General features: G+C 37.6%; 1 protein-coding gene across 1 annotated transcript; it reads left to right on the forward strand.

Annotated features, from left to right (window-relative positions):
* Nucleotides 1–5,240: 5,240 nt before the first annotated feature.
* On the forward strand, nt 5,241–13,575 carry TMEM52B (transmembrane protein 52B). The gene is made up of 6 exons (XM_006906848.3): nt 5,241–6,050; nt 8,156–8,199; nt 9,907–9,945; nt 10,508–10,674; nt 11,601–13,320; nt 13,450–13,575. The coding sequence occupies exons 1-5, from the start codon at nt 5,997–5,999 to the stop codon at nt 11,843–11,845; spliced, it is 549 nt and encodes a 182-aa protein (XP_006906910.1). The 5' UTR covers nt 5,241–5,996; the 3' UTR covers nt 11,846–13,320; nt 13,450–13,575.
* The last annotated feature ends 365 nt before the right edge of the window (nt 13,576–13,940 follow it).

The following is a 13,940-nucleotide window of genomic DNA, read 5'->3' on the forward strand; positions in this document are numbered from 1 at the left end:
TACAAAGTATCTGAGACCAAATTGAAAATATTCATTTGTCACTTAAAGTTTTACTCTATGACACAGTTCACATACACACACACAAAAAAACTCAATGTGTAGCAAATATATCCTAGTCAAATCAGCTTGTAACAAACCAATGTTATCTACTTTTATCACTCAAACCTCTTCCTACTCTCCTTTACTATGAGTGCCAGGAAGCAAGATTGGTTTGAATTCAACGTGGTGACTTTCGCATAAATGAAATCTCATGAAATTATTTTTAATAATGAATTAATAAATACTGAAATGCTATCACAATGAAGAGGACACCATATTCCCCACAGAAACTCAGTTATTTTGTATTTCATTAGTATTCTAGTAGATTAAGATAAGACATATAAATACACTCATTGATGAAATAAACATGACATTTGTGTGTGTGTGTGTGTGTGTGTGTGTGTGCACATCTTTTCCTACTAACCTTTATGGATTATCCTGGGAAGAAGTGTCTTGCAAGAATATATGTGACTATATAGTGAAACATCCAAAGATGTACACAGCATCAGAAAGAATTATATTCTTTAGAGAAGGTCTAAGATTGAGCTAAGTCTCTCAGACTTCTGATATCCACCTCCACACTTTACCTATAAAACCCAAGAAAGCTTCATCATCCATTGTCCTTTGAGTCAACACTCACAGGCTGCTCACTAAGCAGTTTAGGACCTCACGATGAACTCTGCAAATCTTGTACTCCCTTCAAATACAATTCATTTTTTTTCTTTAAAAAATCCTCTTATTTCATTAACCAATGTCATCATAATAAATTTTTAAAAATAAAAATTTAAAAGAATTTAGAAATCCTCTTTATTTAACAGGTAGGTTTGACATCATAGATTTCTTTACTGTTCTCATTTTATATACTCTAAAGTGCACTGTATTGATTTTCAATTTCATCGATGTTATTCCATCTCTTTAACTAAATTACAAACCCTTTAAAAGTAAGGATAGATCCCCTTCTATTAAGAAAAGCTCAATTTTTTCCTCCCACACTGGCACACCATATAAATTGTGTAATATTCTGCAGAGTAAACAGTTAATGCTTGAGATTCCTAACTATAAAGACATTGACAGCATAAGCTGGATTTTTAAAATACGGAGAAATTTAACAACAACAACAAAAAATCTCAATTCTTTTATTTTTAAGAAAGTGGAACCAAATCCCAAAACATTTATGTGGTTTGCTGAATATATCTTTTCAACCTCATGCCAGACAAGAACTCAGCTCATTATTCTCCCAATTATCCCAGTTACTAAAGACACAGGTGACATTGAGATATTATAAATTCAGTATGAACATCTCCTAAAAGGATTCAGTAAGAGACTTTTCAGATCACCAAGGCAGAGACTATCTACTTCATAGAAGACTTTAAAAGTATAGTCAGTGTGAGGTAGGGAACACCCACACCAAGATTACCCTTAAATATTTTTGTACTGAGGAGCCACCGCATGGAGAATTTGAAAGTTAGATCAGTCACTGTCTTTTGGGTCATCTGGTTCCTCAGCTCAGCCTTTTTTGCCTTTCACTATTCAAGTCTGATAGAAACAAACGGGTTCTTCTCTCTTTCTTATTGTGGTAAATCTTAACATAAAATTTTTACCATTTAGCCATTTTTAGGTGTACAGTTCAGTGGCATTAAGTATGTTCACATTGCTGTGCAGCCATCACCATCATTCATCCCCAGGACCTTTTCATCATCTCCAACTGAAGCTATACTCATTAAACAATAATTTCTGTGATAGTTAATTTTATGTGTCAACTTGTCTGAGCCATGGGGTAGCCCAAATATTTGGTCACACATTCTTCTGAATGTTTCTCTGAGGGTATTTTTGAATGAGATTAATATTTAACATAAAAGCAGATATCTCTTCATAAAACGAATGGGTCTCTTCCAGTCACTTGAAAGCCTGAATGAAACAAGAAAAACCTGACCTTTCTCCCGATAAGAAAATAATTCTTCAGCAGATAGCCATTGGACTGGAACCGCATCACTGGCATTCCCGAGTCTTGAGCCTGCTGCCTTGCACTTCACATTTGAACTTGCCAACCTCTGTAATTCCATGAACCAATTCCATATAATCAATCTCTTTCTTTGTATATATACATCCTACTGGTTCTGTTTCTCTGGAGGGCCCTGATTAGTACAACTCCCCATTTCTTCCTCCTCCCAGCCCCTGGAAACCACCTTTTTATTCACTAACTGTATGAATTTGCTACTCTAGATACCTCACATAAGTGAAACCATACGATATTTGTCCTGTTGTATCTGACTTATTTTACTTGGCATAATGTCTTCAAAGTTCATCCAAGTTGTAGTCATGTGTCAGAATCTCCTTCCTTTTTAAGGCTGACTAGTATTTCTTCCCTTGTATGTGTAAACTACATTGCGTTTGTCCATTCATCCATTAATGGACATTTGGATTTCTCCTGTATTTAAAGATCCAGGGGGATAATTTCTATAATCCTTGCATAGCAGATAGCTGGACAGACTTGATAGACTTTAAATGGTTCTCATTATCCCTGCTTTCTGGTTTTATGCTCTTGCATTACCCCCTCCCCTTGAGTGTGGGTGGGATTTGTGGCTTTGAGTTGGCTAAGGTGACGGAATATACATGATTATGTATATATAATTACATAAGGTATAGTGCCAAACTTGCTAATGTTTCTCTCCCTCCTCTCTCTCCAGCTGCATTTAAAGGAGCAAGCTTGCGCGACGCCCACGAAGAAATGAATTCTGCCTGAGGGAGCTTGGAAGTGTGTTCCTCCCTACTCGAGCCTACATATGAGAACACAATCTAGCAGACAACTTGATGAAAGCTTTGTGATACCCTAGCAGAGAACCTAGCTAAGCTGTGCCCATACTTCTAACCCACAGATACTGTGAGGTGATAAATGCTGTTTTACATTGTTGCTCATATAATTTGTGGTAATATGTTACATGGCACATAAAACTAATAATCCTATGGTAAACTTTATCCTCCTGTTTTGTTAAACTTCCTTATATCTAACACTATCACTGGCCTTCAATACTTCTGAGGTTGCCACTCAATACTCAGGCTACAATCTTTGGTCATACAATAAAGATACTTCCTAGTAAAGTGGTTTCTTCTGCCACGTTATCTATTTTTAAAGCCCTGGCTGTGGCTCAACTCACTGTTCAGCTCTTTATAAGTCATACTTGTTGTCTCAGAGTGATAACGGTTCTGGCCTCTATTCCACTGAGGCACAGAGAGGAAGGGACTCCACAGGGGATCACCTGACTTGGACAAGGTCAAAAAGAAAATAAACAAAGAAACGAGACATAAGTAATGCTTTAGTCCCACTTGTTACAGCTATTGTGTAACGAGGCCCTGAAGCACAGGTGAAAAGGCCTGTGTACATGTGCCCTCCACTGGTTCCACTCCAAGTCCTTAACAACTGTGTCTAAGCTAATGATTCACAAGCTTAATGGAACTATGAGATTGTGTAGGGTTGTAATGAGGCCGTTTCTCTTTACCTCTGCTACAAGCCTTTTCATTGTAATACCTTCTTCTGTCTTCCTACCTTTATCTTCTCTCCTCTGATATGGGGCTGAGCTCAGAGTTAAAATTGCCACAAGACATAATCACTTTCATTAGGATAAACAAAAAGTTTTATTTCTCCAGGGAATAAGCCAATGAGAAGGGAAAAAAGTGGCAGTAGTGATTCTAAGCAAGAAAAGTAGCAAGGAGGTCATTAACAGAATTTTATTTTGTTTGAATCTGTTAAGAAGCTGGGGGGGCAAAAAGTTGATGGCAATCACATGGCAGGAAAGTGTACAGGGAGGAAAAAACAGTCATGTTAATTGGCAAACCTGTTCAAGCAGGTGAAGTCCAGCGTGATTGAAAGAAGAGATGGCCTGGCTAGCAAAGGGAACAATTCAAGATTTGGAATAGCAGGAAAGGTAGAACATGGTCATGGTCACAATACATATGAGAAGCATGGAGGATGTTAGTTATCCATGAAGGTGAAGGTCATTGGTGAAACTGAGTGGAAATCAAGATTATCTTAACACATCAAATGTTTATTATATCAGGACAATTTTACACATTCCACACACTTATTTCATCTCTATAAGTATATGAAGAAACACTGTTTTTATTATCCCATTTTATAGGGAATGAAACTGAACAAAGAGAGAAATGTAATAACTTGTCCAACATAACACATCTAGTAAGTGCCAAAGCAAGTATTTCATCCCAGAAAACCTAGCTGGATTCTTAGCCATGATGTTCCTCTGTCTCTCTGACAAGAATAAGAGAAGAGAAAGGTTACCGATGCTACTCATGTACCTGGCACTCTGAATAGAAATATTCTGAACAAATGCCTTCATGTCTCTGATTGTATTTCCTCTATGAAACAACATCTAGAGCAGGTCAAGTGGACGTTCCACTCTTATTTTACGAATAGCAAAATCAAGGACTGGAGAAAGTATGTAATAACTCAGTGGAGGGCTCAAACTAGAGTTCTGCTCTCCTTGTCCTGTAAAATATCTCCCAACTTGCCAAGCTTTCTGCTGAAATTTGTAAAATACTATTCATTCTAATGCTATCTTCCTTACATTTAAAAAAATAAAGTAGTCCTCATTTTGTTTTGAAACTGACTGGTTTCAAGTCATCACCATTGGCTTTTCTCTATTTGATTTCCTTAGCTAAGAAAAAAAATTAAGTTTACATGCTTCATTCTCATATCACATTGTCATGCTGCATGAGGGCTCTTAGAATCCACCCCACCCAACAGTTCCTCTCAACAATCATTCAATAAAATCAAACTTTCAGAGTTAGAAAAAAATCTGAAAGGTGGTTTTATTCAATTCTTATAAGAAAGATATATCTCTATAAACTGTCTAATTTTCTTATAAAATACTTTATATTTAAATATTTTAAATAATTTCTATTAAGTAAAAGATTATCAACTTAAGTATAAATCATTTATACAGCATTCATTTGTTCTTGTAGATGTGCTTCTTTACAAATATTCTATGTCCTTTCCATTCGTGTTTATTTATACTCTTACCTTAGATTTTATTTGAGAGAAAGAGAAAATGGTGGTGGTGGTGGGGGGGGGACAAAGAGGAAAGAGAGAGAGAGAGAGAGAGAGAGAGAGAGAGAGAGAGAGAGAGAGAACTTGGAACCCAGTTTAGAAAAAGAATGTCTGTCTGACATTTGTTTCAGTAGAAATTTAAGTCAGGATGGAGGGGGATTTCATGGACAGGACCCAGAAATTCTAACCTCCAAACCTGGATGAGATGGATTTCCAGTTCATTTAGCAATCTCTCAGTCCTACTCCAATGATTAGAAATAAATGACCCAGAACCAGGAGAGTTGATTATCAACGTGGTGAAGGGGAGGGTTTCAAAGAGCAAGGAGGGCTAATCAGATGGAGGGGGAGTGAATGGAGTTTAGCAGAGTGACTTTTAACCTTCAACAGTCACCCTGGAGTGCTGTGGTGAAGGACCAAGAGTATTACTCATTTTCCGATGGAGAAGAGTACTTATTGGGTCACCAGCAATTTGCCTTTGATCCTCCTCAAAGTCAAGTTTCTCATTATTGCCTAGAAAAACACCTAATTCAGAGGACTGATGTATCCTCCTTGAATACCTTCTTTGGGGGGCAGTGGGAGAAATTTTAAGACGTATAGAAAGGATTAATAGTAAAAGAGAAGAAAAGAAGATAAAGGGGAGCAAATGTCGAGACCCTAAAACCAGAAATAGAAGTAAAGAAAGAAGCCAGGGTGAAAGAGTAGGGAGAGACTACAGAAAATAAAAGCCCAGGGGAGTAAGAAGAAAGAAAGAGAGAAAAGGAAAAACTGATTTACTGCTGAGAAAACTTCTCTCCTTAAGGCCTCTAGGTCAAGAAATTGGACATGGCACAGAGCGTGGAAAGGAGGTAAGGACATCCAGTGTGTGATCTTGGAGAAGCAGGAGGAGTTCAGCCCAATGGGAGTGCGAACTCCTGCAGTGATGGCCTCTGCCCTGGTGTATTTCATCCAGGTGAGTTGTGAAGACGCAGGAATAAAGTTTTTGTTTGTTTGCTTCTCAGATAAGTCAACTTTCCAAAGAATCTGGGCGGGGGTGGGGGGGGGGGAATGAATGAGGGGAAAAGACATATGTAGACCCAAGGGGTAGTGGGAAATGAATACCTAGAATGTTTCCTCAGTATTGTGGGGTTACATAGCGCTGGTGTGACGAATGACAACATCAGTGAAAAGGGGGACAGAAATGAAGGCAACCATAGATACAAGCAGGAGAGCTATGGCAATTTAGAAGTGCCACTTTTATATATTTCTCTCTTTTAGCCTATCACCCATCCTTCAAATTCCCAAGTAAATAATCAAAACTAGCTCTGTAATTCCCCTAAACAGAGTTTCCCACATCAATCCTTACACTATTTTTTGAAGTTTATAAGTGCTTTCAGATCAGAAATAAGTTAAAAGAAAGAAAACTCTTTAAAAATAACTTTGGATCTTTTATTTCTTCCCACTCAAAATTAGAAGTTCCTGAGAAACTCATTTGGTGGGGAAGGGTTCAATGGACTGGGGGGATTCTGGACAATTGTCAAGGGAGAGTTTACACAGCTATGAAATCTATTAAGGAGAACAAGTGAAGAAACTGACTAGTATCAAGTTCCTGTACAGTTCCTAGCAGGAAGTGGGCTGTCTTTTTCGCTTCCTATATTCCAGTTAAATTAATGTCTGAAATCCATTTATTTTCTTGTATTTCTTTTTTGCTCCCCTTTCTCTTCCTTGACTGTCACTCTCCTTTTTTTTTCTCCTCTTCACTTTTGCAACAGGCCTGAAAGAGTCATTTTATCTGCTGAGTGCTTTAGGCATTCTAGCTTTTAGTCAAGAAAATGAAACAAAGTACCAAGACTGGGTTAAGGATACACACATTTTGTCATCTTTAGTGACCAACTAGAATTAAAACAAAAACTAGGAGTTTCTCAAATCTTACCCATAGAGGACAGCTGTTAGTCTTTTTAAAAACATCCTTTTATGATTTATCAGAAGTATGTGTGTGTTCCCTCTCCATAAAATCCCAATAAGTGTAAATCTCTGTCCCTTTTTAGAAGATATTTGTGGTCTTTGTTGTTGATTTCCTGAAATATCAAATCTTTTAAGTTATTGTGAGAGAGAAACAGTTTCTAGAACAAAAGTTTACCTAGACAAGTTTTTGAAGGAGAGAGTTAACTGAAATATAAGGTAAAAGAAAGAATGGAAGGTTTCTTTACTGAGAGTTGAAGGGACTTAATAGGAATGTCAAGAAGTTATTAGAGCAGAGTTTTCCTTTGTTCTTTTAATTCAATATATATCATTGAGTATGATTTGAATTATGGCTAAATCAATAGGTGTGTGAAGTTGGTCATGTTACTTAAACCCCTATGCCTTAACCCCTTAACCATTTAAAATAAAGTTAAACATACCCACCTACATGGTTATTGTGATGAAATGTTACGAAATACTAAAAATTTTTAGCAGTCTGACTTCCATATTGTAGCTATTCAATATATAACTTCCCCAATCCTTCTTTCCTTGTATGCTAAGTTATTTATGTGCTGAGGGAATGAAAAATAGCAGTGAGATGTATCAACCAAATTAAAAAATGAAGGCTTTCATGTCACCAACAATAACAACAAAAAAGAGTGGTGGGGTAAAATTCGTTTTCACTGGAAAATAATTAGGAAGACAGTAACAGTATCCTGACGGACAGATTAGAAAATTTCTACGACAAACAAATTGATATAAATGCTGACTCTCATTCACAAAAGCAGTCATGCTCACTCACCGACTGCCAAAAAAAAAAGGCGAGAGAAGGAGGAGGAGGAGGAGGAAGAGGTGGAAAGAGAAAAGAAGGAAGGAGAAAGAAAGAAGCCAGATAGTGCTCTTCCAGGTTCTCTCACTTCAAATTCAGTAATGAATAGACATGTGAGAGATGAAAACAAGCGGTCCTAAACATGGCTGATGCTGTGAACTTGTCCTCATATTTACCTTGCTCTCACCAACTGATCTAACAAAGTACTGTCATGAGGGAAGACTGATAAGCTGTTGAGCAAAGCAGATGCATGATTTCCCTGTCTAAGACTGTTTCTCTTCCTACAGCTTCGTTGGGCAAGATGTGAGGAGAACTGTGTCAGTCCTGAACAGTAAGTATCTGAGAGTCCAAATGGGGAGGAAGGAGAGACAGACAAAACATCAATATACAAAACAGGGTCAAAATGTCATCAGATATCTGTGACTTCCCTTATTTCTACTTAAATGGGCATCAATCCACTTATCTGACAGACGGGTTATCCAAAAATAAAGACATGTATTTGTGTAATCCTAAGCACTCATAATAACACTGCTGACAGCATTTTTTCCAAAGCCAATCTCCCTGTCAAAGCAGCAGGCTTAATCTAGATTTATGCAATCTTAGAGATTTGCAGTAGACTTACTCATGCCTCTCAGTGAATCATCATGACATACTGGATTCAACATCTTAGTCACAGGCAGACATATGTGGGTGATTTCCAAAGGTGCATCATCACTTCATATCTGAAAAGCATTTTCTATTTTTTAGGGTATGTTAATATTTAATGGAAACTTCATTGTAATAAAATTTATCTATCACCTTGAGGTAGTTGTACCTTAATCTAAACCTGTGATAATTAAGTCTTATGTAGACACAAAGGATATAAAGATAAAAAGAGAAGAGATTAATTGTAATTGGAGGTAAACTATTAAAAAAAAAAAAAGCAGAGACAGTTTGAAAGACTTGCTCAGGCTGAAGGAAAACACATATTTAGCCATGAGAAGGGTTTCCCAATAGCCAAGTACATTACACCCAGGGGAAATGGTGATGACCTTGGTTACTTGTCACATGCTTTCTGAGGTTTTCACCTACCACCATTAGAAGGGGCATTTTTAACAGGATCAGAAAATCGTAATGGTGTAGAACTAGAAGGGGCTTTGAACAAATAGGGAATGTGAGACAATTCAGGGAGATATTGTTCAGTGAAAAAGCAAACTGTATGTTCCACATTGTGCAAATGAAAAAGGGATATGGAAGTGGATTTCAATAGATTTCAATAGATCAATATATCAGAAAGTATTATTAAATTTACTCATCTTCAAAGATATTCTCCTTTGCTTCTCCTCCTCATTCCTAAGTTTATCCCATACTCCTTCTCCCATGAAATCCATATTTTCCTATCCCTATAGAGAAAATTTGTAATAGCCTTAGTTAATTGGAAATATTTAATTAGCTTTCATCATGATGAAGTTGATATCTATGTTTTCCCCCTTTTGGCCTCAGTAGATGTGTATCAGTTTTGATTCTGGATGTGAAAATTTAGTGTCCTTTTTATGGTAGAAATTTTTATGGTTTTATGGTGGCCCATTTTGCAACAACTTGCAACAACATACATAAATTACAAACTTCATTGAATTGTTTTCATACTTATAACTGAATTTTTTAAATATTTAAATATATAGAAACCTTAACTTTCACATCCATTTTCAAACTCTCTCTTTGTAAACTTGCATTGGAAGTTCTTTCTTGGTACTTGTCATCATAACCACTTACAATGGTCATGGTTACATTTTTATTAACACTATTTCATGATCACTACTTTAGTCTGTCTTATAATGATTTACAAAATGATTTACACAATGTCCTCTACAGTATAAAACACTAATTAAGGCATCCCATTTCACAATAGATTCAACTGGCTACATTGAAGTGAATATAACCTGTGATGCTTTTATTATAACAAGATGCCATCTTATTGTAACTCATTGTTCTGATTCTGGAATCATAACAGGTGTTGACTATATTTTTATTGCAAAAATAATTTATTCTTTCTTCATAGTTGCCTGGCCACAGACTGGGTACATCTCTGGTATATATGGTAAGTTTCAGCTATGACACCCAGAAAGGCATTTAAAAGAGGCTTTCTTTTTCTCAGGGTTTGTTTTTTGTTTGTTTTGCTTTGTTTTGTTATTTTTTAAATATTTGACAACAGGAGAAAAAAATGTATGAGACAGCTAGCCTACTCACCTAGCATCTCATGGAGTAAAGTTTATTTGCCTCATTACTACCTTATGTGATAATATGCCAGGATTGCCTATTTCAATATCATCTCCTCGGCCAACATCAACAGATTATTGTGTACATTCTCAGGGTCAGCTCTAGAGATTATCTACATAGAGGAGATTACTTCAATAAAGTGAAAAGCAGCCCCTCCAAACTACATTAAATCTCTTTCTATTTGTTCTAATGAACTGACTTAGTCTTGCTGACAAAATAAGGACATATATATGTGAAGTGAAAGCCTTGGGATTAAAATCTTTTAATTATTCTATAAAGTATTCACACAAGAATCAAAGTGGAGACATTGAAGGCTGATTATGCCAAAATAAGAGAAAAAAGGCAGATCACAGAGCTCTCACTGTCCTGTGGGCTCCTTGCAGGTTGCTGGTGGTAATTGGCGCATTGCTTCTTCTGTGTGGTCTGACTTCTGTGTGCTTCCGCTGCTGCCTGAGTCGCCGGCGAAATGGCGAAGACGATGGCCAGCCACCCTATGAAGTGACAGTCATTGCTTTTGATCATGATAACACTCTCCAGAGCACGATCACTTGTGAGTTCACTGACATTACACATGGGAGGTGAACCCAGGTTTAAATGAACGATTAGGATGGTATAACAGTATAAAAACATTGATTGAATAATATTATAGATTCTAGAACTCAGGGTGATTTTATTTCCAAAAAGCTGATGGAATGGTGACCTGGCCTCTCTTGGATGCTATTTTCTCAAATATCGGTCTGACTGATAATAGAGTGAAGAAAGAAGTGAAATGTTGGAGACAATGTCGGAAATGCCCTGTAGGAAAAATTACTCAGTTCATAGTTATTTTGATAAATTATTTTAAGCTCTGAACATGTCTCCTTTTCAAAACCTACATTTTCTAACTTTAATATAGTTAGAGAAATGTTTCATTTGTACTTTCAGTTCTTTTATTCTCCAAGTCTTAATGTGCTAAATATTAGCCCCAAGACACTTTATTTTCTTCTATTCTCTTCTTTATATTATACCTTTTCCTAAAATTGGAGAGTAAATACCAGGCAGAACAGCAGGTAGCAAAACACTGTGACATTTATTTTGCAAAGAAAATATTACAGCATGTTGTTGTTCACCTTTCCTGCCTCCCTGTTCTATCATTTTTGAGAAAAAGATAAATAAGGCAGAAATAAATACTCCTAAAGAGTCTGCAGTATCAGTGGGTTGGTATAAGAGTTCTGAATCTGTAAAGTGGAAAGGGCAAGGTAGTGAGATACAGGAACACAATTTAGAGTATTTGACAATAAAGAGAAGACAGGATCTTCTAGCTGAAAGCGAAGTTGGTTTCTAAACAAGCTCCACAAGATTTTCATAACGTTTGTGGCGGAGCGTTGACAATGAGTTTGGACACTTGTTAAAAGTAAAAGGAAATTAAGTATGTTGTAAGTCTGATTTCTGAGGATGTCACATTTACTCTAGCTTTGTTCCTTCTGCTCTCACCAGCCCTGCAGTCAGTGTTTGGTCCTGCTGCTCGGAGAATCCTGGCAGTGGCTCACTCCCACAGCTCCCTAGGCCAGCTGCCTTCCTCCTTGGACACCCTCCCGGGGTATGAGGAAGCACTTCACATGAGTCGCTTCACCGTGGCAAGGTGTGAGCAGAAAACACCTGATCTATCCCCCGTGCCAGAAGAAAAGCGGCTGCCTCCAATGGAGAAGGAGTCTCCTCAAGCAGAACACTCTTCAAACTGATAGGAACTCTGGTTTTATAAGTGGGGTGGGGCTTCCCCCAAAGTTGGTAAAGACAGACATATGGAACATTTTTTTCCAACTTTCAGAAGATTTTGGATGACATGTAAACATCATTCAGTGGAAAAGATGGGTTCCAACTCTTCATTTCCAGCCACACATATTTTCTGATATGGAATGCTCTAATGGAGAACTCTCATTCTTTACCCAATAGCCAAAATTTGCAACTAACCTCTAGCAATGCTGATTGCTACAGAACCAGGAAAACATCACAAAGATTTCTTGAATTCCTTCAGCTCTTGAGTTCCTTCACCCATACGATACTGCAAGTTGCTCTTCTCTGTCAGCTAATAGGTAATACACTTGAGAAGAAAAACAGCCATAAACATTAATGCACCAAATTCATCCTTCCTCTTGAGAGAACACCCACTTTGATACTGAGTGACAATGATAATCTTGGATATCATGTAATATCTAACTGGACATCCAGAATTCAGGGGTGGGGTTGCAGGTATGGGACAGGAGAATACAGTATATAATTGAAGTGCCAGATATCAAGGTCTTTCATTCACTTTGGTCCTACCAACCAGCGGTATGAGACATTGCATAGAGTGCAGTCACAGTTCTGTTCATTTTTCAGTTCCTCTTCTAACTTTGAAAGTATAGTATCACTTTGCTTCCTTCCTCCTTCCTGCTTTGACCACTTGAAAGTAACGTCTATAGTGACAAACACTAGACTCTAGTGGTGGCCTTCACTGCCACCTTGTGGAGCCATGATGGAAAATGCATTCTCCTGTTCGAGCCTATCTACACACCTCTCCAGTTCCTGCAGCACTAACTGAACTAAGCCTGGATGAGATCCTTCTGAAGGCACCCTCCTGCTATGTAGGGCTAAGTTGTCCACCTAACACATGATCTCCAAAATGTACTACTATTGGAAAATTGAGGAAGCGAATAATATTTGAGGAAAAACTATTCACTAGTGACTGTAGATAAGTCTCTGAAACCTTTAAAGCACAGTTTGCTCCTCTCCTCAGTCATCATGGAGTTCACTCCTGTCACCTCCCATTTTGTTACTAGCTGTTAGCACCTGTTTGGCTTCATTTCTTTCTATACTTAATCTAAGACATCTGTTACTCAGCTCAATCACCTTCACCACTGTTTTAAAAAACTTTTAACCCCTTTCAACTTTCCTAACTTCTATCCTTTAAATTCTAAACATTGGTCCAATGAAGCTGCTATCTCCCCCAAGCCTACACTGCTGAGCAGAGCTGCAGAAAATCTCTCAACTCTACTGAGGTCGTTACAAGGTCACAGTCTCCAACACACCTGAATAATTTACCATTTCTTCCAGATTTCCTTCAGTAAATTTCCCATTTCTTTCAGTAGTTATTTAAATTTCATTGTCTCTCTTCAAACCCTTAACTCTAGGCAAGGGACTTTTCCTCCTAGTTTAGAGAGAAAAATCAAACCTTTAGGTAACTTCTTTGCCCAAAGCCTTTCCCATTTCTTTCAGTAGTTATCTAAATTTCAATGTCTGTCTTCAAACCCTTAACTCTAAGCAAGGGACTTTTCCTCCTAGTTTAGAGAGAAAATCAAACCTTTAGGTAACTTCTTTGCCCAAAGCTGCAAACCTCTGTGGATCTCCCCTTTACTCCTTCCTCTGGTCTCAATGAAATAGATGTCCTTCCTTCTTTTCAAGAATAAAACTTCTAATTGTGCTTTGTATCACATTGATTCAACAGTTTCTTTGTTGGGCAGGTATTATTTAGGAAATTATGTGCCAAGAATAGTGCAGAGATGGCTGGGGCTATAAAATCATGCAAGACGCACAGGGTCTCTGACTCTCGGTCCTCACAGAGCATAAGAAAAGGCAAAAGAAAAATGATAGAAAACATTGAGAGTGCAAAGAACCTCTGGGAAAGGCAGAGTGAGGGAAGATCATTTTCAAAGATAAGGAAAGGTCTGGTAAATTCGAGGAACTGAAAAAAGACTGGAGAAGATGATTGTAGTAAGCTAAGGAGAGAGCTGCAGAAATAGAGTCTGAGAGAGAGAAGGGGCCTTGGGGTAAGGAGTCTAGGTGTTGAGAAACCATTGC

This window comes from Pteropus alecto, unplaced genomic scaffold (genome assembly GCF_000325575.1).
Source record: "Pteropus alecto unplaced genomic scaffold, ASM32557v1 scaffold172, whole genome shotgun sequence".
NCBI classification, from domain to species: Eukaryota; Metazoa; Chordata; class Mammalia; order Chiroptera; family Pteropodidae; genus Pteropus; species Pteropus alecto.

Bases quoted from the DNA above. Each gene is read 5' to 3' on its own strand.
- TMEM52B (XM_006906848.3), top strand. From the start codon at position 5,997: ATGGGAGTGCGAACTCCTGCAGTGATGGCCTCTGCCCTGGTGTATTTC. The intron at 9,946-10,507 runs GTAAGTTTCAGC...GGCTCCTTGCAG, and splicing joins GTACATCTCTGGTATATATG to GTTGCTGGTGGTAATTGGCG. The intron at 10,675-11,600 runs GTGAGTTCACTG...TGCTCTCACCAG, and splicing joins TCTCCAGAGCACGATCACTT to CCCTGCAGTCAGTGTTTGGT.